Source organism: Oryctolagus cuniculus, chromosome 14, assembly GCF_051225735.1.
Source record: "Oryctolagus cuniculus isolate XC-2025 breed Fujian yellow rabbit chromosome 14, ASM5122573v1, whole genome shotgun sequence".
Taxonomy (NCBI): domain Eukaryota; kingdom Metazoa; phylum Chordata; class Mammalia; order Lagomorpha; family Leporidae; genus Oryctolagus; species Oryctolagus cuniculus.
This window is the reverse complement of record NC_142880.1, coordinates 3,141,511-3,167,550: the sequence shown is the minus strand read 5'-3', so window position 1 is coordinate 3,167,550 and position 26,040 is coordinate 3,141,511. Positions and strand designations below refer to the sequence as shown.

The window sequence follows — 26,040 nt, the reverse complement described above, 5'->3', positions numbered from 1 at the left end:
GGTAGAGGGGTCGGTTCCAGCGGTCGTGTTCCTGTAGGTAGAGGGGTCGATTCCAGTGGTCGTGTTCCTGTAGGTAGAGGGGTCGATTCCAGTGGTTGTGTTCCTGTAGGTAGAGGGGTCGGTTCCAGCGGTCGTGTTCCTGTAGGTAGAGGGGTCGATTCCAGCAGCCGTGTTCCTGTAGGTAGAGGGGTCGATTCCAGTGGTTGTGTTCCTGTAGGTAGAGGGGTCGGTTCCAGTGGTTGTGTGCCTGTAGGTAGAGGGGTCGGTTCCAGCGGTCGTGTTCCTGTAGGTAGAGGGGTCGATTCCAGTGGTCGTGTTCCTGTAGGTAGAGGGGTCGGTTCCAGGGGTCGTGTTCCTGTAGGTAGAGGGGTCGATTCCAGGGGTCGTGTTCCTGTAGGTAGAGGGGTCGGTTCCAGCAGCCGTGTTCTGTAGGTAGAGGGGTCGATTCCAGTGGTTGTGTTCCTGTAGGTAGAGGGGTCGGTTCCAGTGGTCATGTTCCTGTAGGTAGAGGGGTCGGTTCCAGCGGCCGTGTTCTGTAGGTAGAGGGGTCAATTCCAGCGGCCGTGTTCTGTAGGTAGAGGGGTTGATTCCAGTGGTCGTGCTCCTGTAGGTAGAGGGGTTGATTCCAGTGGTCGTGCTCCTGTAGGTAGAGGGGTCGACTGCTGGAGTGATGTGAAGTTGAAGTGCAGCCAGGCTTCTTTACCTCGCTCAGGAAAGTGGAAAAACAGCACAAGAGCTAGACCCTCGCTTCCATCCCGGCTGACCAGGAAGGCGTAGGGAACAGCCAAGTGGTCAGTAGTGCACTGCCGTTGTTGTTGGGCCTGTCCACTGGGCGCTCCCCGCTTTCTTGGAGTTCGTGTGCACAACACTCTTGATGGGGCCCTTACTGTCAGATGGTACTCACCTAGTACTCTTGACAGGGGCCGTTACTGTCCTACGGTACTCACCTAGTACTCTTGATGAGGGCTCTTACTGCCGCACGGCACTCACATAGTACTCTTGATGGCACGTTACTCACCTAGTACTCTTGATGGGGGCCCTTAGTGTTGCACGGTACTCACCTGGTACTCTTGATGGGGGCCCTTAGTGTTGCACAGTACTCACCTAGTACTCTTGATGGGGGCCCTTAGTGTCACACGGTACTCACCTAGTACTCTTGATGGGGACCTTAGTGTTGCACAGTACTCACCTAGTACTCTTGATGAGGGCCCTTAGTGTTGCACAGTGCTCACCTAGTACTCTTGATGGGGGCCCTTAGTGTTGTGCGGTACTCACCTGGTACTCTTGATGAGGGCCCTTAGTGTTGCACGGTACTCACCTAGTACTCTTGATGGGGGCCCTTAGTGTTGCACAGTACTCACCTGGTACTCTTGATGGGGGCCTTAGTGTCACACGGTACTCACCTGGTACTCTTGATGAGGGCCCTTAGTGTTGCACAGTACTCACCTAGTACTCTTGATGGGGGCCCTTAGTGTTGCACAGTACTCACCTGGTACTCTTGATGAGGGCCCTTAGTGTCGCACGGTACTCACCTAGTACTCTTGATGGGGGCCCTTAGTGTCGCACGGTACTCACCTGGTACTCTTGATGGGGGCCCTTAGTGTCGCACGGTACTCACCTGGTACTCTTGATGGGGGCCCTTAGTGTTGCACGGTACTCACCTAGTACTCTTGATGGGGGCCCTTAGTGTTGCACAGTACTCACCTGGTACTCTTGATGGGGGCCCTTAGTGTCACACGGTACTCACCTGGTACTCTTGATGAGGGCCCTTAGTGTCGCACAGTACTCACCTAGTACTCTTGATGGGGGCCCTTAGTGTTGCACAGTACTCACCTGGTACTCTTGATGGGGGCCCTTAGTGTTGCACAGTACTCACCTAGTACTCTTGATGGGGGCCCTTAGTGTTGCACAGTACTCACCTGGTACTCTTGATGGGGGCCCTTAGTGTTGCACAGTACTCACCTAGTACTCTTGATGGGGGCCCTTAGTGTCACACGGTACTCACCTGGTACTCTTGATGAGGGCCTTAGTGTTGCACAGTACTCACCTAGTACTCTTGATGGGGGCCCTTAGTGTTGCACAGTACTCACCTAGTACTCTTGATGGGGACCTTAGTGTTGCACAGTACTCACCTAGTACTCTTGATGGGGACCTTAGTGTTGCACAGTACTCACCTGGTACTCTTGATGAGGGCCCTTAGTGTTGCACAGTACTCACCTAGTACTCTTGATGGGGGCCCTTAGTGTTGCACAGTACTCACCTGGTACTCTTGATGGGGGCCTTAGTGTTGCACGGTGCTCACGTGGCTTGTATGTGCATTAAATACAGGAGGTTGGTGTTGATTCTTCTGCCTCTAACAGGCAGTAATAGAAACACATAAAATTTTGTGCTGTTACTCAGTTATTCAAGTAATTTCAAGGTATGTCTTTTGGTTCTGGCCGCCTCTTCAAAAACAAAATTTCAACTGAAATGCTTAAAATTCTCTAATTCTACATATCAAAGAAGCGGCTGATCTAATCCTCGATTCCTGCTGGGTTCTAAAGGTGGTAAGTGTTCGTGACAGGACACTGGGAAACGCCTTATTGTGGAATTGTCCGCTTATTTGCACCCGGTTTTAGCTGTGGCAAAATCTCTGTTAATGCCATCTTTCCAATTTTTCCTCTATCTACAGTGATTTATCTAAATGTTTTTCCTCAGCAGTGCTAAACATTTTTTTAGTGTTTTGTGCTTAACCATCTTTAGGGTAAATTTTCCTTATGTGACCTACTTTGTAAGGAAACAGGTATTTTAGCCTCTAAAACTAAGCAGATTATAGATAAAAATACTCATTTCTGTCCTGAATGGTTTATAATGATTATGCTGTTACTTGGTAAATAAAAGGACAGGCTTGAAATTAAGTGACCTGACTGTTTCAGAAGGTAGATGTGTAGTCAAAACCCAATTTTTCACCTGATAAGTATGACTAGTTTCATAAATGCATCTTTCCAGTTGGATTTTCTAGCATCATTCTGTGAATAAATTTCCAAAGAAAACTTTCTCAGGGTCAGAATTTTAAAAATGGACATCAACGAAGTATTCATTTATAGGAATATAAAACATAATTTACAGTGTCGACTTGGATCAGTTATCTCTTCTCACGAACCAGCAGTCTGAACAGCATTTTACTCCCTTCCCTTAGCTTGGTCCTCCCTCCCCTTCCAAGTGATCTGATTCAGGGAAGACTGATTTACGTTAAAATATATAAAGCATCTGTGCAGTAGTTTGAGCCCTTCACAGTATTCTCGAGCAGGAAGTTGGTACCCACATCTTCCACCTTTGAGAAAATATTTGGCTGCTTGCAATTTCAGAGGGGCGAGCCTCTGGCACGGTGGTGAAGTCATAGCTTGGGACATCTGCCTCCCGAGTGCCTGGTTCAGGCCCCACCTCTGCTTCCCTGTTCTAGCTTCCTGCTAGCACGCACCCTGCGAGGAAAACAAGTGGTGGCTGAAGTGTTTGGGTTTCCCTCACACACGTGGAAGACCCTGGCTTCGGCCTGGCATGGCCCTGACTGCTGGCATTTGGGAAATGAACCAAAAGGTGGAACATTGCATCTGTTTGTCCCAGCCTGTTAGATAAAACATAAATAAAAGTTTAAACCTGTTTTTTCAAAGGAGGTCTCTTGAGAATGTAAAGTGGAAGTGAAATTCGGGCTTCCCGTGGCCCTTCATCCTTTAACGTACATTCCTGAACCCTGGCTTTGTTAGGGCGCGTGGCAGAGACCACAGAAGGTGCCGAGCCAGGAACGCAGTCTGCAGAGATGAGCAGGTGTTGGGGATGGAACTGTCTCCAGTGACTGCTGCCCGTCAGCTCAGGGAGAGACTCTGACTTGTAGGAGCATGGTTGTGAGCCAGGGCGTTCGTTGGTGGGGGCCGTGTATGGGTGTCTCCATTTTAGCTAACAAAGATGGAGGTAAAGCTAGCCGGCTTTGTTTCTCTTTTTTAAAGATTTATTTATTTATTGGAGAGGCAGAGTTAGAGACAGGGAGAGACAGAGAGAGAGGTCTTCCATCCACTCGTTAACTCCCCAAATGGCCACAAGGGCTGGAGTTGTGCCAGGCTGAAGCCAGGAACCGGGAGCTGCTTTTGGGCCTCCCACGTGGGTGCAGGGGCCCAAGCACTTGGGCCATCTTCCTCTGCTGCTTTCCCAGGCACATTAGCAGGGAACTGGGTCGGAAGTGGAGCAGCAGGGACTCAAACCTGTGCCCATGTGGGATACTGGTGCTGCAGACAGGGGCTTCGTCTGTGCCGCGTGGGCAGGATGCTTCTCTGAGGTGCACATCCCATCATCAGGATGGGAGTTGAGCTGCCTCCCGCTCCAGCCTCACGGTCAGAAATCATCATACCACTTTGAAAATAGCTTCTGTCTCCTTATCTCCTCACTGCTTCATTAACGCACTGAAGTCATTCCAAGATAGGCAGGCTTGACAGCTACGGTGTCGGTCCAGATGCCCACATCCCACCTTGGAGTGCCTGGTGTGGTACCAGACTCAGACCGTGGACTCCAGCTTCCTGCGATGGGGGCTCTACTAGTGGTCTCCTGACCCCCACATGGGAGAACTGGAATGAGCTCCTGTGCTGGCCCAGCCTGGGCTGTCACGGGCATATGGAGAGTGAACAAGTGGAAGGCAGTGTGCATGCACTCTCTCCAAGTTTAAGAAAACAAAATTAAAAATATTACTCTGAGAGTTATGCCAAAGGTTTAAATCTGTTAGAAAAAGTACCTGAGGATAACAGCGTAAATCATCGCGTGTGTGTCTGATGTGAATGGAATGTAAATTTTATCTAATCCAGTTACTTACATGACTAATCCAAAATAACCCTTTAAATATTTGAATTTAAGCATTTTATCATTTTCGTAACTCACTGGAGCTTCTTGCTTGTGTGTGTAGGGAAGGTGGGCGTCTGTAACAGACTTTCTCCTGTGCAGGCTGCCGACTTCTCGGTATTGCTCTGTGTAGATGGTCGTTACCTGTCCTGATCTTACAGGTGGGGAAGCAGAGACCTAGTGCGGTTAGACAGCTTGTCACTGACGGGGGCTGCGGTCAGAACGAAGCACCTGCTTTGCCTGCTTTTCCCACAGATGGTCCTTGCTTAATGTATATGCTTAACAAAGTTCTTCCCAACTCAAATATGTGTAGGCTGGTAAAGGGATATATTAGGCATTTTGAAATAATTTGTTCCACGTTAATTTTATAACTCAGAAAAGTTTGGCTTGATCAGATCTAAGTAGAAGTCCATATTTTGTCTGAGACTTTGATTACTTATATATGTGTATTTCAGTATTGTCTTTGCCAAAAGAAATTTTTTTAAAGATTTATTTATTTCAGAGTTATAGAATAGGGAGAGGGAAAGAGAGAGAGATCTTCCATCTGTTGGTTCACTCCCCAGATGGCTACAGTGGCCAACACTAGCCAGGCTGAAGTCAGGACCTTATTCCAGGTGTCCTGTGTGAGTGACAGGGACCCAAGTACCTGGCCCATCTTCTGCTGCTTTTCCCAGGCCATTCTCAGGGACTGAATTGAAAGTGGGGCATCTGGGACATGAACTGGCCACCCCATGGGATGCTGGCATTGCAGATGGCAGCTTTAAACACTCTACCACATATTGGTCCCAAAAGAAACATTTTAATTCCATTTTCCACACTTTCTGAAGTTCTGTTATATAAGACACACCGTTATTTTGCATACTGCCAAGACAAAGTATTGTCAATTAAACTTGACTATAATAGCTCTTTTAGACTTTAAAATTTAGGTGTCGGTTTTAAGGTTACTTTTGTACATGTTTGATTTATGTAAAACAAGTAGTTTCAGATATTCCTATAACTTCATCTTCAGAGTCTCTCCTGATTCAGTTTTGGAATCTAAAATTGATGGCCAAATCTTTTACTCCTATATTATCTTTTGTGCCATCAACAACAGTGGTACAGTGTTTCTTTAAGAACACCTCTGCTCTTGTCTGATTTTCTTCTCAGCCAATGTTTATTAAAAGCTTTAGCACTTAAATTCATTTCAGTTCTAAGCACCATGTGCCCCAGAATATGACCGAGTGAGTTCCAGTTCACGCAGAGCCTGCCTTCAAAGCTCTATCAGCCAGCAGATGTCTTCATCGGGTCAGCCAAGCCATCCGTTTCTGTGCTGTGTGTCAGTCCACAAATGCCAGGCTGTGTGCAAAGATGATGGATTATGTGGCAGGGAGACAGCGACATCTGAGATGGAAAATAAGACTTGCAGATTATCGAGGCTTACATTAAAAAAAAATAAATAAACAACACAGGTCAGAGGAGGCGGTGCTCAGAAGCAGGTGCCAGTGGAGAACTACAGAACAGAACATGCTGAACGGGGGAAAGCGGAACCCAGGAGTCACCTGGAGAGTGCATTAATGAGTGCCAAAATGCAGTAAGCCGTCAGAGGCATCCTGTGGAGCAGGTAGGCGAGTTGGGGCTTTGCGTTACACCTCCCAGGAGACAAAGTCCACGGGACTGGGTTGTGGTGCCGTTGGCATCCAGCGTCATAGCAGGGTTCAAGTCCCTGCTGCACTGCTTCCAATCCAGCGCCCTGCTACCGTGCCCTGGAAGGTAGCAGAAAATGCCCCAAGTGCTTGGACCCTGCGTGGGGTTTCTGACTCCTGGCTTCGTTCTCAAAGCCCTGTCTCAGCCATTTAGGGAGAGAACCAGCAGATGGAAGATCTCCTTATGTCTTTCACTCTGCCTTTCAAATAAATAAAATGTTTAAAAAAAATCCTTTTGTATTCTACGTTGTTTGACAAGGCAGAAACCCACACTTACAGTCCTTTTACCAATATGTGTTATTTATAAACAATGAAAGGTTACTCTGTCTATTCAGTAGGGATTTCTTTACTTTCTTTTTTAATTGACTATTTATTTGAAACACAAAGCAACCGAGGAAGAGGAAGAAGAGACAGTGATATCTTCCCCCCTCTGGTTCACTACTCAGACAGCTGCAAAGCCAGCTTTGGGGTAGGCTGTGGCCAGAAACCTGCAACTGCAACTTGGTCTCCCACGTAGCTGGAGGGAGCCCACACCTTCTGGCCGTCACTGCTGTGTTCCCAGAGGTATTGGTAGGCAGCTGTGTCAGAAGGGGGATAAGCCAATCCCCGGAAGAGAAATACCTTATGTTTTCCCTGATCTGTGGTTAACTAACAGAGCACCGAAAATGTGATGCCTAGGAGTGAATTTGACATTTTGAGCTTCGATGATTGTTCACAGCCCTGAACACTGTTTGTTTTTTTTTTTTTTTTCTTGTGGATATTTGTTGACCTCTTTAGTTAGTGCAGGGTTAATTTTTTTTAAAATTAAGGATTTATTTATTTGAAAGGCAGAGTTACAGAGAGGCAAAGACAGAGAGAGAGAAGAGAGATCTTCCGTCGACTGGCTCGCTCCCTGGATGGCTGCAAACTGAAGCTGGGCCGATGCAAAACCAGGAGCTTCTTCCGGGTCTCTCATGCGGGTGCAGGGACCCAAGGACTTGGGCCATCTTCCACTGCTTTCCCAGGCCGCAGCAGAGAGCCGGATCGAAGTGCAGCAGCTGGGACTGGAACTGGTGCCCATATGGGATGCTGGTGCTGCAAGTGGCAGTTTGACCTACTCTGCCACAGCGCCAGCCCTGTAGGGCTAATCTTACGAGTTTAAAGCTGATCATCCTAAAAATTAAGAGAGGGATCAGGAGAGGAAAGAGGAAGAAGAAGGGTTAGAGCATGGCCGGGAGGGGGTGGGAGTTCACTGTGCTCCTAAACCTGTATACGTGAAACACAGGAACTTGGTGTACCTTAAATGAAATTAAAAAAGACAGCTGGCACTGCAGCTGGCAGCCCAGTAAGGGAAGCTGCCTTTGCCAGCAGTGCCTTACCATCCCTGGGCCACAGCACTGGCTTTGGGACTTCCTTCCTTTACAGGGATAATTTAAACTTTAAGAAACAACAGTTCAGACCGTAAACTGTAGAAGATACTGGTAGACCCTAAGTAGAGCTAGTGTGGACCAACATGCTGATATGAAAGCACGTAGCCCAGAAAGTGGCCCAGCAGTGGGTGTGAGTCAGAGTTGATGGTTTCTGTGTCACAGTTAAGTGAGGAGACAGTTTGGGCCAGTGCTGTGGTGTACTGGGTAAAGCCGCTGCCTGCAGGGCCGGCACCCTTGTGAGTGCCGGTTCACGTCCTGGCTGCTCCGCTTCTTTTTTTTTTTTTTTTTTTTTTTTTTGACAGGCAGAGTGGATAGTGAGAAAGGGAGACAGAGAGAAAGGTCTTCCTTTTGCTGTTGGTTCACCCTACAGTGGTCGCCACGGCTTGGCGCGCTGCGGCCGGCGCACCGCGCTGATCCGAAGGCAGGAGCCAGGTGCTTCTCCTGGTCTCCCATGTGGGTGCAGGGCCCAAGCACTTGGGCCATCCTCCACTGCACTCCCGGGCCACAGCAGAGAGCTGGCCTGGAAGAGGGGCAACCGGGACAGAACCCGGCGCCCCGACCGGGGCTAGAACCCGGTGTGCTGGTGCCGCAAGGCGGAGGATTAGCCTAGTGAGCCGCGGCGCCGGCCTACTCCACTTCTGATCCAACTCTCTGCTATGGCCTGGGAAAGCAGTAGAAGATAGCCCAAGTCCGTGGGCCCCTGCACCCGCATGGGAGACCTGGAAGAAGCTCCTGGCTTCTGGCTTCTGATCAGCTCAGTTCTGGCCGTTGTGGTCATTTGGGGAGCGAATCAGTGAAATGGAAGACCTCTCTGTCTCTCTCTGCCTCTCCTTCTCTCCCTTGTAACTCTTTGAAATAAATAAATTTTTTTTAAAAAAGATGTATTATAAAATAAAAGTGAGGAGACAGTCTCACAGGCAGGTCCCCAAGACAGAGCCTCACTGTGGAGTGCTTTCACAGTCAGAGATCGACCTCACCGCATTACAGAGTAATGCTGAGAACAAAAGCCTGCCCAACCTATTTTTAAATCCTCTTTACAAAGATTATCTGAATATTTTCCGTTAATTCTATATAATTAACATGGTTAGAAAGTGCGTGCAAAGCGTTGTAAAGACTGATGATGGCTCCTGGCCCGGAGGCCCGGAGGGAGGCGGCTTCCGCTCCCAACGCGGCCATTCGCTCTCAGGCTAAGCAAGTGCACTGCCCGTGTGTTAGTCTCTGGCTTTGTTTTGCAGTTCTTTGAAGTATAATCTTTTTTTTTTCTTTCTTGATTTTACATGACTAACTTAGTGAAGTTTAATCGTTGCTCATAAACTTTGATCTTAGATAAAGGAAAACTGTAAAATTCCAGTTTCAGGAACCTTTCAAATCATGTGTTGGGGGTGTTTTGAATTCTCTGTGGATTCGAGGCCAACAGGAAGCCAGCTGGTCCTTTTTGAAGGAAAACTTGACTGGACAGAAGAACTGTCTCGCCCTCCTCCTGGCGTTCAGCAATGAGATCACACTGGTCTCTCAGTCTCTGTGAATCCCTGCTGTCTCCAAGCAAACCGTTTAGTGATTTCTCTGTGAACAGTCGGCTTGAGGTAAAACTAAGCCTATATAAAAAGGAACCAAACTGACGGAGAACCCCAACATTTATTAGGATTCCTGACGTGTGCGATGCTGACTTACAATCTGGGTATCAGAAGTAATCCCAAGGCGTTGATGACTGTTGGAGATCCTGGGGCCGGAAGCTGCTATCCTGAGCTGAAGATGAAGATGAAGAGGGACACTTGGCTCCTCACAGTGTGTGAGGTGTTAGTGTGTGCTTGTGTGTGTGTGTGTACGGACGGAGCGCAGCTTCCTTCAGGATACTCTTTGTAAGCTAAAATGATATAAACAGGTAGGGTATTCTAGTAGGAACATTTCTGTACTCGATGGTGAGAGGAATATAAGAAGCTTCTGAGAAAACAGTGAAAACGTATTTATGTAAAAAAAAAAAAAAAAAAAAAAAAAAAAAAAAACAACCAAAAACACAAACCATGTTCTTTCCCAAGTGTTCTTCACATTGTGTTCCAGAAAGACAGTTCCTGAAAAGAGAGCTTACAAAGTAGAGGAAGCAAGAATGCTCTCTAAAAGATTCAGATTTACCAACAAAGATAAGAGCTTGGTTCGTACTGCAAACATAGCTTCAACAGCACACATTGACGTGCTTTGAGTCCAACCTGAGAAAACGCAGAAACAAAGCCCTGCGTGGCGCTGCTGTCCTGCCGCCCTCACTCCAGGGCTGCCAGGTCTCGGTGGTCGGGATTGACTGGGCCCACACGATGCGGGGAATCTTTGAGTTGACATCTCTCGCTGTTGTTGTGTTAGCGCAGTGAGCCGGCTCTGGGGGCTCGGCAGAGTGCGGAAGATGAGTGAGGGTCCATCGGATGGTCCGTGGCCCGCCCACTTTCACTATTTAGTGCATTAGGGACTCCAGACAGGTTCATGGAAGTGAAGTGGACACGTTGTGGTGTGTCAGGACTTGGCACTCAGCTGCTGTTTATCCTGATACGGAGGTTTTGCTTCTGCCTCGACCCACTCTGTGTCTCGGTGTCCCTTCCTTTCTGCTTGCCTGCTTCTGTAACCCCTCGGCCCATCTACTGCTCCCACCCCTCTGAGTAGCCAGTTTCCTGTCCTCCTCCTCTTTGCTGTCTTATCTGGGGCTCAGCGTTCTGCTTCCTGCCCACCCAGGCTCTTCTCGGGCCAAGAAATACAGACTTGGATGGACGGGCTCACAGAAGGCTTTCTGCCTGGCTTTCCGGTCTGCTGCTGTGAGCATCTGGAGTGCTCATAAGGCTTCCTTGTTGCTGTTCTGTGGAGGTTGTAATTTATTAAAAGCTGAACTGTGGTTTACATCGCAGCGAGATCTCTCTCGAGTGCGCAGCTCTGAGTTTTGGCAAATGCGGAGGAGAGAGGAGCGCAGGCACTCGCACGTGCGCTCGTGTTCTCGGCCGGACAGCCCCTCTCCTCAGCCCAGACAACCCTCTGGTGACCACTGATCAGTTTCTGTCTCTGCAGTTTTACTTTTCCCAAAATGTCACAGAAATGGAACCATACAGTGTGCAGTATGATTTTTAGTTGTGTTAAAACACACTTTCAAAGTCTTCTAGATTAACCATTTTTAAATGTTCAGTAGTATTAAGTACATTCACATTGTCGTGGAATCAATCTCTCAAACTATTGCAAAACTAAACCTTGGACCCCTTTGAAAAACAAGTCCCAGGGCCGGCGCTGTGACTTAGTGGGTAAAGCCCCTGCCTTCAGTGCCAGCATCCCGTACGGGCTCTGGTTCAAGTCCTGACGTCTCCACTTCTGATCCAGCTCTCTGCTGTGGCTTGGAAAAGCAGTAGAAGATGGCCCAAGTCCTTGGGCCACTAAACCCGCATGGGAGACCTGGAGGAACCTCTAGGCTCCTGGCTTCAGATTGGCTCTTGAGGCCATCTGGGGAGTGAATCAGCAATGGAAGACCCCTCTCTGTCTCTCTGCCTTTGCCTCTCAAATAAATCTTTAAAAAAACAAACAAAAAAAACAGATCCCCATTCCTGCAGGCCCAGCCCCTGGCAGCCACCCTTCTGCTTGGTGGCCCTGTAGATCTGACCACTCTGGGTGTCCCATGTAAGTGAAATTCCACAGTACTTGTCTCTTTGAAACTAATTTATCCTGCTTAGTGTAATGTCTCAGGGTTCATGCACGTTGAGGCATGAATTTCCTCCCGTTTTTAGGCTACTATTCGTTTCATGTTTGTATATGCCAGATTTTGTTTATTCAGATGTCTGTTGGTGGACGCTTGGATTGCGCTTACATGTTGGCTTTTGTGAGTAGTGCTGCATGGCCGTAGATGTTCTCCATCTCCTCGAGGCTCTGCTGTCACTCCCTCTGGGTGTGTACCAACAAGTGGAGTGGCTGGATCACATGGTAGCGATCTTTCTAGTTCTTGAGGAACTGCCGTCCTGTCTTCCACAGTCCCGCACGTGCCTTGCTACCAGCAGTGCACAACGTTCAGTTTTGAATGTTGCTCATTCTGATGTGTGTGAGGTAGCATCATTGTGGTACTGATTTGTATCTTCCTGGCGATCAGTGATTCTGAGCACCAACTTCTTTTGGGTGTTTGCATATCTTCCGTGGAGAAATGCCTGTTCAAGCCCTTTACCCAAGTTTTTGATCATTGTTCTCGCTGAGTTGTAGGAGTCTGCTTCCCGTATCAGATAAATTATTTGAGAATATTTTCTTCCATTTGGTGGGTTGCCTTTTCACTGTACTGCTTGTGTCCTTTAACTCAGAAGTTTTAAAGTTTTATGTAGTTAATTCATCTGGTTTTCCTTTCTCTTGCCTATGCTTTTAGTGTCATATCCAAGAGATTTTTGCACATTCAGTGTGACGAAGCTGATTCCCTGTGTTTTCTTCTGTGGTTTTATAGTTTTAGCTCTTACAGTTAGACCTTTGGTCCATTTTGAGTTAATTTTCTTTTATGTTGTAAGGTAAGGACCCAGCTTAAGTTTCTTGAATCTGAATATCCAGCTTCCCCAACATCATTTTTTAAAAAACATTTTATTTATTTGAGAGGTAGAGTTACAGACACAGAGGGACAAAGAGAAAGGTCTTCACTCCCCAGATGGCTGTAATGGCCGGAGCTGAGCGGATGTGCAGCCAGGAGCTTCTCTGTGTCTGCCATGCAGGTGCAGAAACTCCAGCACTTGGGCCATCTTCCATTGCTTTCCCAGGCACATAGCAGGGAGCTGGATTGGAAGTGGAGTTACAGTCAGAGGGAGAGACCGAGGAAGATCTGTCCCTGGTTCACTCCTCAAATGGCCGCAACAGCCAGAGCTTTGCCGATCTGAAGCCAAGAGCCAGGAGCTTCTTCCAGGTCTCCCACGCACGCAGTTACAGGGGACCAAACACTTAGGCCATCTTTCACTGCTTTCTCAGGCCATAGCAGAGAGCTGGAAAGGAAGTGGAGCAACTGGGACTAACACCGGTGCCCATATGGGACGCCTTAGGCCGAGGCTTAGCCTGCTATACCACAACGCTGGCCCCTCCAGCATCATTTGTTAAAAAGACTGTCCTTTCTCCATTATGTAGTCTTGGAACCCTTATTGAAAATCAGTTGGCCATATATGTGAGAGTTTATTTCTGAATTCTCTGTAATGTTGGTCTGTAATGTTGTTTTGATTACTGTAGCTTTGTATCATGTTTTGAAATCAAAGTATGAGTACTCCAACTTTATTCTTCTTCAAGATTACTGATCTATGAAAGACAGAGATGGAGATCTTATATCCATTAAGGTCATTCCCCAAATGGTCTTCATAGCCAGGTCTGGGCCAAGCTGACGCTAGGAGCCAGGGACTGCATCCGAGTCTCCCACGTGGGTGGCAGGGGCCCCAGTACTTGGGCCGTTGGTCTCTGCCTTCCCAGGCATGTTATCAGGAGGCTGAATCAGCAGAATAGCCGAACTCAGGCTAGCCCTCGGACAGAGGTGAGATGCTCTCACAGGGGTGCCACTGTCACATGCGGCGGTTTACCCCGCTGTGCCACATGCTAGCAACATGGGATGGGTTTTTATTTATTTCTGCAAGAAATATAATTGAGATTCTGGTAGGAGTTACAGTAAGTGTGCAGATGCTCTGGACAGTATTGACATCTTCACAATACAAAGTCTTCCAGGCCAGGGCTGTGGGATATCTTCCCACTGTTTTGTGTTTCTTTTACTTTCTTACTGCAGTGTTTGTTTTTTTTTTTTTATTTTTTTTTATTTTTTAGCATACAGGTCTTTCACTTCCTTGGTTAAGTTTACTCCTAAGTGTTTTGTCCTGTTTGATGCTACTGTGGATGGAATTGTCCATTTAATTTCCTTTTAGGTTGTCCATTGTTCATCCGTGTATTCAGCTGGCCCTTGTAGTAATGATTTTGTGTGTGGCAGCTCTGCTGAACTCACCTGGTTCCAACAGTTTTCTTGTAGGTGCTTCAGGGTTGTCTAGTATAAACCACGTCATCCACAGATAGAGAGAACTGTTACCTCTTTCTTTCCAAGTTGCATGTCTTTTATTTCTCTTTCTTATCTAACTGATCTGGCTAACAATTTTAATACCATGTTGAGTCTGAAGTGGCTACAGCACGCCATCCTTGTCTTGTTCCTAACCCAAGGGGAAGGCTTGCAGTCTTTTACCACAAGTCTGTTAGTGTGGGCTTTTTACGTGTGATTTTTATTGTGTGGGGTTTCCTTTGGTGCCTAGTTGATTGAGTATTCTCATCAGGAAAGAGCATTGAACTTTTGTCAAATGCTGATCTCTTTTTCCCCCTTCATTCTGTTTATATGCTATATCACAGTGATTTAAAGTTTTTTAAAAGTTTTTTGAGAGGCAGAGCACACGCACACACACACACGCACACACACAGCCCTCCTATCTGCTGGCTCACTCCTAAATGTCTGTAATAGCCCTGGACTGGGCCACAGGCCAAAACCAGGAGCCAGTAACCCAATCCAGGTCTCCCATGTGTGTGGCAGGAACCCACTAACTTTTTTTTAAAAAAAAGATTTATTTATTTATTTGAAAGGCAGAGTTACAGAGAGGCAGAGAGAGAGAGAGGTCTTCCATCTGCTGGTTCACTACCTAGCTGGCCGCAATGACCAGAGCCAGGCTGATCCAAAGCCAGGAGCCTTCTCTGGGTCTTCTACATGGGTGTAGGGGCCCAAGGACCTGGGCCATCTTCTACTACCTTCCCAGGCCACAGCAGAGAGCGGGATGGGAAGTGGAGCAGCCGGGACTTGAACCAGCACCCACATGGGATGCCGGCACTGCAGGTGATGGCCTCACCCACTGTGTCCCAGCGCTGGCCCCCCAAGGGCCATCTTAACAGCTGTATGGAACACCTGCCCCATATTGATTTTTATGTGCTGACCCATCCTTACATTCCAGCATCTAATTTTTTAAAATAGTAAAACCACATAACGCCTGTTAAAATACAAAACCTCAAAGAAGTTTTTAACATTGCGAAGTTCCTTTCACCAATTTAAAGTGATCTAAGATTTTGGTGTTACATCTAAAAAATCTGCCTAACTGAAGAGCACAAAATTTTTTTGTATTTTTTTTCTTGAAGTTCTGTGGTTTCATATTTTGTAGGAGTTTCATATTTTTTTGTTAATTTGTGTAGGATATGAGATACAGGTTAGCATTTTTTATAGGTCATCCAGTTGCTGCAGCACTATTTCACCTTATATTGGAAGGAAGTGTCCTTTGTGCAGAATTGTGGTTGAGTTTACTCTCAGCATTGTGGCTCCATCGTCTCCTGGATTGCACATTTTGTGGGGACAAGCTCACTGTAGTCGTAGGTGTTTTTAGACTTTCTGGATCTGTAGTTCGATGGTTTTTGTTACTTGATCTGTTTTCAGGGTCACTGTGCAGCTGTGTCGGGGTCACGGACTCTGTCAGAGTCGTTCTCCGTCTGTTACCTGTTTGTCGCCAGGATGTTCGTTGTACTCCTCCTTGTAGTTCCCACTGCTCTACTGGAATCCATTCTTCCCAGGACAGTGTCCTGGTTTTCCAGGAAGACTTTTAACAAAATAGCCAGCATCGATGAGTAGGAGTTTGTGCATTGCTGTCTCTCTTAACAATGAGGAGTTTCTCTCCTTGCTTTTTAGTATATCATAAAGATTTTGTTGTTGTTGTTGGGGCCTGTGTTGTGGCAGAGTTGTTTTTTTTAAAAGGATTTATTTGTTTTACTTGAAAGTCAGAGTTACACAGAGAGAGAAGGAGAGGCAGAGAGCTGGAGCTGCACCAGTCTGAAGCCAGGAGCCAAGGGCTTCTTCCGGGTCTCCTACGCAGGTGCAGGGGCCCAGGGACTTGAACCATCTTCCACTGCTTTCCCAGGCCATAGCAGAGAGCTGCATTGGAAGTGGAGCAGCCGGGATTTGAACCGTCACCCATACGTGATGCCAGCACTGCAGGCGGCGGCCCCACCCACTATGCCACATCGCCGGTCCCAGCATGGTGTGTTAGAAAGCTGCTGCCTGTGATGCTAGCATCCCCTATGAGCACTAGTTTGAGTCCAGGCTACTCCACTTTATTTTTTTTTTTAATATTTTACTTATTTATTTGAGGGACAGAGTTACAGAGAGAAAGGTGTCTTCCATCATATGGTTCAGTCCCCAAATGGCTGCAGTGGGCCAGAGCTGGGCCGATCCGAAGCCAGGAGCCAGGAGCTTCTTCCAAGTCTCCCACGTGGGTGCAGGGGCAGAAGCACTTGGGCCATCCTCTTCTGCTTTCCCAGGCTGTTGGCAGGGAACAAAGACTCGAACTGGCACCTACATGGGATGCTGGTGCTGCAGATGGAGGCTTAACCTACTATGTCACAGCACTGGCCCTTGTACATGTCTCTTCGAGACTTACTTTTAATGTCTTCCATCCGTGGCTCATAGAGTTTATGGATGCGGAACCCATGCATATGAAGAGCTGGTTTTGTTTCCTCTGGGAAGTGGTTATGACTCTTCTGCTGGGTTGTAGCTTAGTTAAATCATTCTTAGGAGTTGAACAGAGTTTGGGTTCCATTTTTGCTTTCCTCACCTTTAATCAGAACAAATCAAGCACGACGTGGTGCTAGAATTGGGGCTGCTTTGCTGAGCTTTGGTCTTTCGAGTGCTTGTGCCTCGGAGGAGGTTCTCACCATACTCTTCACCCTCCCACCGTGGTAAAGGGCGGGGTGGGATTCTCTGTTCTCCTTGAGCAGTCTTGGGTAGGCCATGGCTCCCAGGGTCTCAGAGTTGAGGCTGGCGCAGTGGCCCTGTCCCCTCCCAGTACCAGGCAAGTTCAGCTTTGTGCATTTGAGGGCTTTGTGCAAGAGTCCCCTGCCCCTCTCCCAGAGTCCCAGAGTTCTGTTCTCTCTGCCCAAGCCACAGGGTGTCTGCCTGTGTCTGTGAAAGTGGAGGTGTTACAGCCAGGGGCAGGCCCCTTCTCCCAGTAGCTCGGGCTTTTGCTACGTGGACAAAAAGAATCCTGGCCAGGCTTCTTGGCCTTCACACAGCATCGGCCTCTCCCCGGTACAGGACCCCCCTGTAGTCTTAATGCCTACGGTCTTTCTCCTGGCCACTTGGCAGAAGTCTGTGGTAAAGAACCTGCAAGAAGCTGCAGACTCCCCTGTGTCTGCGGCACCCAGGGATCTGAGACACATTTTGGATGACCATCCGCCTCACCTCAAATACCATCCCAAGCACAAAATTGGGAAATTCTCTCTCTCTTTTTAAAAAATATTTGTTTTACTTATTTGAAAGACAGAGTTAGAAAGGAGAAACAGAGAGGAGACTGTCCAGCTATTGGTTCACTCCCCAAATGGTGCAATAGCCAGGCCAGAGCCAGGCGCTTCATCCTGGTCTCCCCTGTGGGTCCAGGGGTCCAAGCACTTGGGCCATCTTCTGCAGCTTTCCCAGGCACATTAGCACAAAACTGGATTGGAAGTGGAGCAGCCAAGATTTGAACCAGTGCCCGTATGGGACGCTGGTGTTGCAGGCAGCGGCTTAACCCACTTGTTCTGCAATGTGGGCTCCTTGAAATTACCATGACACAGGTAGATGGGTAGTATGGCTGGTTTTACCGTTAGTGTGCAGTATGTTTTATTTCAAGATTTTCCATGAGTTGCATCTTAACTTGAGCCTTCTGGAGTCTAAATGTCAGCCAAATATGAAAATAAAGGAAAATCCTAGGGTGAATTTGAAGAATGTGCCAGTCTGCTTGAAATTCATGCTTCAGTTTTCACATCTTTATGTGTTTGCCGTGGTGTTCCAGCTACCTAGGTCAGGCAGTCCAGATCTTGACTGACCACTTTATTTGACCTGATAAAGATGGAGGATCAAGTTATTAGACAGCTGGCCCAGGGTCACCAGGTAATTATTTTTCAAATAATTGTGATATAAGCCAAGTTCTAAAATCGTTAATGGATTTTGATACCTGTAGACTATAATATGAAACCTTAGAGAAATAAAATATTAAACACCCCCATTTTTTGTTCTTCCTCATGCTGTTAAGACCTGCAGTGATCCATCTTATTTTTAATTGTATAATTTTGACAAATGGGTTTTAGAACAAAATCTACAAAATCATTTTTCTTCTCTTTAATTTTTAAAGGGGTGTGATATTTGCATATATTAAGTATTGAAATTGTTCAGTAAGATTTCAGTTGTAAGACTGAAGGGCCTGTTTAAACGAAACGTCTCTGTGTCGGGGAAAACTGGTAGCCGGCCCGAGACGTCTGCAGTTCAGAGCCGGAGAATCAGTGCAGCTCTGCCCAGCAAATCCACATCTGGACTTCTTCCTACCAAGGAAGAATTAGAAAAAGGTTTCTTTCTGAAGGTAGAAGTGGTTGTTAAATTAGCAGTTTACCGTTGGATTTTTGTCCCTTCACATTCGGGTGAGATTTTCTCACTATAAGCTTGAGCAACGTTTTTAAGTTTCCATTTTCAACCAGTTTTGTTCCTAACAGAAGTGACAAAGCCTCTCAGAGTCCCTGCAGAGCCTCCGCTCCGCTCTGCTCCCCCGGTAGCATCATGGGTGGCATAGCCAGTTACCACGGCCAGATCAGCAGAGGCGCCGCCCCGCATGGCCTGTGTCGCCTCTCCCTGGTCTGCTCCAGGCTGCGCCTCGGTCTGCTCTTTCCTTTCGTCGTCTTCGCCTTCTGAAGTTTCGGTTGGCTGTTCTGCAGTTTTCCTCCCTTCAGGTTGACAGGATGTTTGCTCATTACCCATTTCTGGCGGGAGTGCGACAGAGAGGCTGTTACGCTCTGCTGTGTGCATCAGATACGGGATGCATGAAGCTTGTGTCATTGCGTGATGGGCTTTAGAAGTTTGATGGCCGCGGTGCTCGGGACACGGTGGCTCACTTCGGAGTGCCTGGATCGTGTCCCACCTCTGCCACAGCTTCTGACTGAGCTTCCTGCTAGTGGACACTCTGACGGGCCACGGGTAATGGTGAAGTACTTGGGTCCCGTCAGCCACACGGGAAACCCAGATGGAATTTCAGACTCCAGGTGTGAGCCTGGGTGCGCCGCCTGTTGTTGAGAGAATTGCCAGGTGGAACATTGATCTCTCCCTTGCTCGGCTTTTCAAATGAATAAAAATAAATAACTGAACTTTAAAAAGAAAATTTGATAGCAACTGTGCTTTCTTTTATATAGTATATATTGAAATGACTGTATAATATCCAACAAAACATTGGGCCTGTGATGCAAATGACTTAGCAAACATAAAGTGGTGATTTAAAAGCATCACTGTTTAGGTAATGAGATAGGATTAGTGGAATTTGATGAACTGAAATGAACTGTTCAATTATGAGAAAGAGAAGCAACCTTTCAAGCCGGAAGTGAAACAATTCTTTGTTCACCAGAGAGTTAATGACCAGGAGAGGGGTCCTCCCATCGGAGAGAATTGTCTCTGTAATAGAAACTTGTGTTGGTGGACATGCTCTTTTCTACGTGGCTTAAATGTCAGAACATTAAATGAAGAGAAAGCTGATTGCGTTTAGTCTTCTATAAATGATGCTGGAATTAAGTTAGAAACTAAGGTTTTGGTAGATTCAGCATACTGTATGAAGTCTGTTCATCTCCACAACTTTTTGTGTTTGGGGCGTTTTAAAATTCTGAGTAAGATGAAATAACTTCAAAATAAATAATTTCAAAGAAATAACTTCAAAAGAAATACCAGGGCCGACATTGTGCAGTAGCAGGGTAAGCCTCCAGCTGCGGTGCCGGCATCCCACATGGGTGCTGGTTCAAGTCCCGGCTGCTCCACTTCTGATGAAGCTCCCTGCTAACGTGCCTGGGAAAGCAGTGGCGGATGGCCCAGGTGCCTGGCCCTTGGCTGTGCACGGGGAAGACCTGGATGAAGCCCCCGGCTTCTGGCTGTGGCCTAGCCCAGCCGTCGCTGTTGCTGCCATTTGAGGAATAAACCAGCAGGTGGAAGATCTTTGTCTTTCCTCCTCTCTCTGCAACTCTGCCTTTCAAATAAATTTTTAACAAAAGAAAGAAATACTATAATACATAATACATTTAAGCATATTTTTCGTTAAGGAATGAGATTGTATTTCAGGCTTTGTTAGGCCTAAAAATCTAGTACATTGTTAGGTTTTATTTTAGGTTTGATAGATGTTTCTGAGGATGTAATTTTTTAAATTTATTTATTTGAAAGGCAGACTTACAGAGAGGCAGAGGCAGAAAGAGAGAGAGAGAGAGAGAGAGAGATCCTCCATCTGCTTGTTCACTCCGCAAATGGCCGTAATGGCCGAAGCTGGTTGATCCGAAGCCAGGAGCCAGGAGCCTGTTCCAGGTCTCCAGTGTGGGTGTCGGGGCCCAAGCACTTGGGCCATCCTTACTGCTTTCCCGGGTCCATTAGCAGGGAGCTGGATCAGAAATGGAGCAGCCCGGACTTGAACTGGCGCCCACATGGGATGCTGGCACTGCAGGTGACGGCTTTAGCTGCTGCGTCCCAGCACCAGTCCCTCTGAGGACGCCACTTTAACTCTCAGAGAAAATGAGCAGATCCACGTGTCTGCCCTGTTGGAGGTCAGAACCTTTCCACGTTACTCCTGCCAGGAAAAACATTTGTTGTTTTTTGTATTTTGGAGTTTTCCTCAAAAAAAATTCTTAGATTATAGACCCTGTGATAGGACTAGTACTGCAGGATTCAGTGTAATGGGGAACCTTTTCTCTGTATTTTAGTTCAGCGATCAGCAAACACTGGGAGGCTGAACTGGCTACCCTCAAAGGAAACAATGCCAAGCTGACCGCGGCCCTGTTGGAGTCCACGGCCAACGTGAAGCAGTGGAAGCAGCAGCTCGCGGCCTATCAGGAGGAGGCAGAACGCCTGCACAAGCGGGTAAGCCGGGGCTGGGTCCCAGGACCCTGGGGCTCCTAGAGGAGAGGCAGTGTCAATGTAGATCCAGCAGAGGGCCCTCTGGAGCTGCCCACTGACCACCAGGGCCTAGAGGAGTTCATGGGTTCCCTTCCGTGAGTGTGGTTAGGGGAAACATTCCCCATAGTTCATGAAGTCATTGGACGTCAGAAGACATGATCACAAGTTGCATTTGTAGCACCCATTGACTGTGTGATCTGTGTAAGTTATTTCCCTCTCTCAGCTTAGTATTCTCACCTGTTACAGAGTAATACCAGGGGACTTCAGAGAGTTTGGGGGGGGGGGGCAGTTAAAAAATAAGTCTGTTTTGATGCAAAAGATTTTTGAGATGCATGCGTGGTTTTTCATAGCACATATTTTCCATGACACTTTTGAAGACCCTCATAGACAAGTCCTGAGAAAATGAACTGAGACACTAAACGTTACATATTGTACTGACTCCGTGAATCGCAATTACAGTGAGACAGTTAAAAACTTTTTTTGTTAAAAAAAGATTTATTTATTTGAGAAAATTTCATAAGATCAGAGGCAGAGAGAAATGTCTTCCATCTGCTGGTTCACTCTGCAGATGACCGCAGTGGCTAGAACAGGGCCGATCCAAAGCCAGGAGCCAGGAGCTTCTTCTGGGTCTCCCACGCAGGTGCAGGGGCCCAAGGACTTGGGCCATCTTCTACTGCTTCCCCAGGCCATAGCAGAGCGCTGGATTGGAAGTGGAGCAGCTGGGACACGAACTAGTGCCCATATGGGATCTGGGCGCTGCAGACAAAGGCTTAGCCCACTACACCACAGGACCAGCCTCGAGATAGTTAAAAACTTTTATGATTTTATTGTTTTTTAAAGAAGGAGCAGTTTGGAAGTGTGGGTAGAACCTCATTTATATAAAAGTTGGAAGAAAATCAGAAATAGCCAGTACCATGAACATCGGAGTCTAAACAATCCCCTACGAAGAGTTTTTTCATTCAAAGCCTAGAAATACATTGACCCCACAGGAAAGCCGGTACCACTCATTTCCTTTTTGAAAAGGAAGTGAATCCCGTAGACAATAAGGAATGGGCTTAGTAACAAAGTACGGCTTGAGGAGTATAACAGACCAGGGTGACTGGGAAGTATGGGGGAAATGAAGTAGAACGGTAAGGGAGAGTTAGAAGTCTGAGCAAATGTGGTTCCAACCTGCGTCTAAAAAGTCAGCTGTGGGGAAGAAGGGAGGGTGGTGTATACTTGAAGCTTTGCAGTGTAGACGTGAACAGTTTTCCAGGAACAAGGCGACTTGCCTGCCTTGTTGGAAATACACACTGGGCGTCCTGGGCAGTGAGGATGGTTAAGGTGGTTGGGATAATGTGTGCAGACCTAGAAGTTAGATTTGATGTTGTCCAAAAACAGAAAACCAGAACAATGAACCCTTGAAGGTTTTGAGTGGAGAAAGCCTCCCAGTGAAGGAGGACTGTGTTGGCAGTTTGTGGAACAGGTAAGAACAGGAGGAGCATGAGCGCGGCCTCGGGTCCAGGCCAGCTGGAAAGGGGTCTGTACAAGCTCATCAGTGCATAAGTAGGAAGGAAGCAGACGCCGGAGAGGTAGACAAGGAGGTTTTAGGAGAGAACAATACACTGAAAAATACAAGGTGGAGGGATTTGCTGTTTTCTTAGTAGTCCAGAATGGACTGTGTTAAAGTCAACCAAAAATCGAGAGCATGGATAAAGAGCTGTGAGTGTGTGTGTGTGTGTGTGTGTGTGTCTTCTGTCTGCATTAACTCTGCCTGGTATAACTTTCAAGGACACTGCCCCTCTCTGTTCTCAAAAAATATCAAAATGTTATAAAACAGGTAAAAGTTACGTTGTGCTCTGGGCCTTAGTGAATTCTTACTGATTAAAGGACTGTTGTGTCCCTGGAAGAGGCACTGTTCCTCTAAGTCACGGCAGTATCAGGTGATCTAAGTTGTATTTTAAGTATATCTTTTCTTCCAGATTGTCTTACATTTTGGAAAACGTATTTGAAAAACATCTCACTCGTGTGGGACCAGTTTTCAGAACCCGTATTTAATCTGAGTATGTTTTTTTTTTTTTTTTTTTTTTTTTGACAGGCAGAGTGGACAGTGAGAGAGAGAGACAGAGAGAAAGGTCTTCCTTTGCCGTTGGTTCACCCTCCAATGGCCGCCGCGGCCGGCGCGCTGCGGCCGGCGCACCGCGCTGATCCGATGGCAGGAGCCAGGAGCCAGGTGCTTTTCCTGGTCTCCCATGGGGTGCAGGGCCCAAGCACCTGGGCCATCCTCCACTGCACTCCCTGGCCACAGCAGAGGGCTGGCCTGGAAGAGGGGCAACCGGGACAGAATCCGGTGCCCCGACCGGGACTAGAACCCGGTGTGCCGGCGCCGCTAGGCGGAGGATTAGCCTATTGAGCCGCGGCGCCGGCCCGTATTTAATCTGGAGTCTGCAGACGAGGGCAGATGGCCGTGATATTGAACATTTTCTGGAGAAATGTTTAAAGACGGCTTTAATCAGAATCTCTACTTGTTAATCACTGAAGTTTTCCTGGTCTTTCTATGACCAGCATGTAAAGAATTACTGGTCTTCGTTTCCCTTGTTCTAAATTAATATCTTTGAAGAACCTAGTCATTCTGAGTATTTTTCAAAATTAATTTTCAAATATTGGCTCAAAGTTACTTAGTTACCAAGGCTTATATGTCTTCCGCAGGGAGCTCTCTGAAGTTGCCATTTATGTGCCCTGTGTTCTCACTCCTGTTCAGGTTACTGAGCTTGAGTGTGTCAGCAGCCAGGCCAACGCCGTGCACACCCACAAGACGGAGTTAAACCAGACGATCCAGGAGCTGGAGGAGACACTGAAAGTGAAGGAAGAGGTATCTGCTACGTCAGTCCGTCTGTCATCCAGCTAACATACTCTGTCGAATCTTAGGACCTATGTAACATTTAAAGGCAGTCTGCGGAATAAACCGAGACTGTGGGCTTTTTAAACTCGTTCCGGTCTCCCCTGCCACCCCCACCCCAGTTCTGCTGTGCGCTGGAATGAGGCAGGCAGACTGCGACGCTGGCGGTTGCCTGCTGTGTGAGGGTCACTCACATTCATGGAATTAACAGAAAACCATGACGGGGCAAACAAATTTTACAAGTGGGTGCTCTGGTTTCCAGTCAAAAGCTTTAATACGCTACGAAAGAGTTGTCTGTATCCACACAGCTTGAAGCAGCCCTGGTTTCTAGGCAGCGCCCGGTGACAGCCCCAGGGGGACTTGTTGCCTGGGATCATTGTGTCTAGCGGCGCACCTGTCCTTGACAAGTCAGCACCGAAGAGCGGCTTCTGAATCCTCTAAGAACGGCAGCAATGATTTCAGGGAAAAATCAGGCCTTGCCTTTGCTTGATGCGGTTTTGATGTTGTCCTGAAAGGCTTTGCTCTACCTTTTCTAGGAAATAGAGAGATTGAAACAAGAAATTGATAATGCCAGAGAACTGCAGGAGCAGCGGGACTCTCTGACTCAGAAGCTGCAGGTGAGGCGGGCGGCACCGCACACACGCTTGTGCAGGGGCGTGGCCGTCTTTGACGTAGCTGCGACCTTCCCGAGACTCCATTCTGGAGGACGCCGCTGCTGTTTTCCTCTTCCGGGACTTTAGATGCACGCCTGCTTCTTGGGTTCTTCTCATTCACTTATCATTCACGCCTTGTGGTTGTTTATAATCATCATAGGTGGTCATGTACACATTAGCTTTAGTCAGTTATTATGGAAACTTCTTTTTTTTCATAAGATCTTACGTATTTGGGAGGCAGAGTTAGAGAGGGAGAGACAGACAGATGTCTTCCACCTGCTGGTTCACTCCCAAATGGTTGCCTGGACTGGAGCTGAACCAGAGCCAGGAGCCAGGAGCTTCTTCCCCATCTCCCATGTGGGTGCAGGGGCCCAGGCATTTGGGCCATCTCCCGATGCTTCTCCAGGCTGTAGCAGGGAGCTGGGTCGGAACAGGAGCATCTGGGACACAAACCGGCATCCACAAGGGATGCCAGTGCTGCAGGCTGAGGCCTAGCCTACTGCCACAACACTGGCCCCTATGGAAATTTCTACTTGTGACATAAGAAATACCCTGAATTTAAAGAAATTGTGTGAAGCAGGTTTCATTCAGTATAGGAACTCTGCTCTCATAGAGTGCAAGTTCACGCTCTCTCTCTTTCTTCAGTCAGGTTTACTAATGTTTATTATATGCTTCCTGATTTAAAAAAAAAAGATTTATTTATTTTATTTGAAAGGCAGAGTTACAGAGAGAGTGGGAGAGACAGATCTTCCATGTGCGGACTTACTCCCCAAATGGCCACAATGGCCAGAGCTGGGCCGATCCAAAGCCAGGAGCCAGGAGCTTCTTCCGGTCCCTTATTGTCATATTGCCTCAGCTCCTTGAGTAACAGGAGTCTTTCAGTCCTGTAACCCAGAACCCAGTCCAGACCCTGGCTGTGCAGGCTCACAGGCAGCCCCACCCTGTGCACTGTATGCCTCACGGTGGGAGATGTACACCGGCAGTTTTAATCCAGTGACCAAGTCTAAGAAACCCCCGAAATGTGTTGTTTTGATATACTGTCATTGCAGCCAGGTGCCAAATGGCTGCAACGGTAGGAGCTGCGCCAGTCCAAAGCCAGGAATTGGGAGCTTCTTCTGGCTCTCCCACATGGGTGCAGGAGCCAAAGCACTTGGGCCATCTTAGACTGCTTTCTCGGGCCATTAGCAGGAAGCTGGATCAGAAGTGGAGCAGCTGGGACTCAAACTGGAGCCCCTGTGAGATGCCAGTGCTGAAGGCAGATGCTTTACCTACTGTGCCACGGCGCCTGCCCAGAGCCTTCCATTTTCCAGGCAGGCTGGCTGAGGGGGTGTTTGCTGGTAAATGACATTGGGTATTTTTGGTGGGTGGACACATTCTGTCCTGGTTCTTGCTGTCGATGTCCGCAGGGGGGCGTGCTCTGCGTTCTCCAGTGGGATTGGTCCATTTGATCGCAGTCAAAGGCTGTATGAATTTGGCATCTGGATTTGTAGTGTTTTGTTAGGTAGCCTCAGCTGATAGAAACCTGCATGGCTAACTGCAACTCCGTGCACACCGTGAGGTTGGATTTGGCCACTGCAAGTCAGGAGAGCTGCTCATCCCTTGCTGTGTTGCCCGGGCCCCGGCAGCTGCTCCGCGGCACTCT

At 47.7% G+C, this 26,040-nt stretch overlaps 1 protein-coding gene across 7 annotated transcripts in view; it reads left to right on the top strand.

Annotated features, from left to right (window-relative positions):
- The window catches only part of HOMER1 (homer scaffold protein 1), a 153,049-nt gene that overhangs the window by 121,173 nt on the left and 5,836 nt on the right, over window positions 1-26,040 (top strand). For all 7 annotated transcript variants that reach the window (XR_016220337.1, XR_016220339.1, XR_016220338.1 and 4 more), the window contains 3 exons: window positions 20,675-20,831; window positions 23,608-23,718; window positions 24,282-24,362. Coding sequence is in view for 4 of the 7 variants with exons in the window: in XM_089312912.1 (XP_089169038.1) it covers window positions 20,675-20,831; window positions 23,608-23,718; window positions 24,282-24,362 (349 nt within the window). In the remaining 3 variants the exon portion in view is untranslated. The remainder of the gene's footprint in view (window positions 1-20,674; window positions 20,832-23,607; window positions 23,719-24,281; window positions 24,363-26,040) is intronic.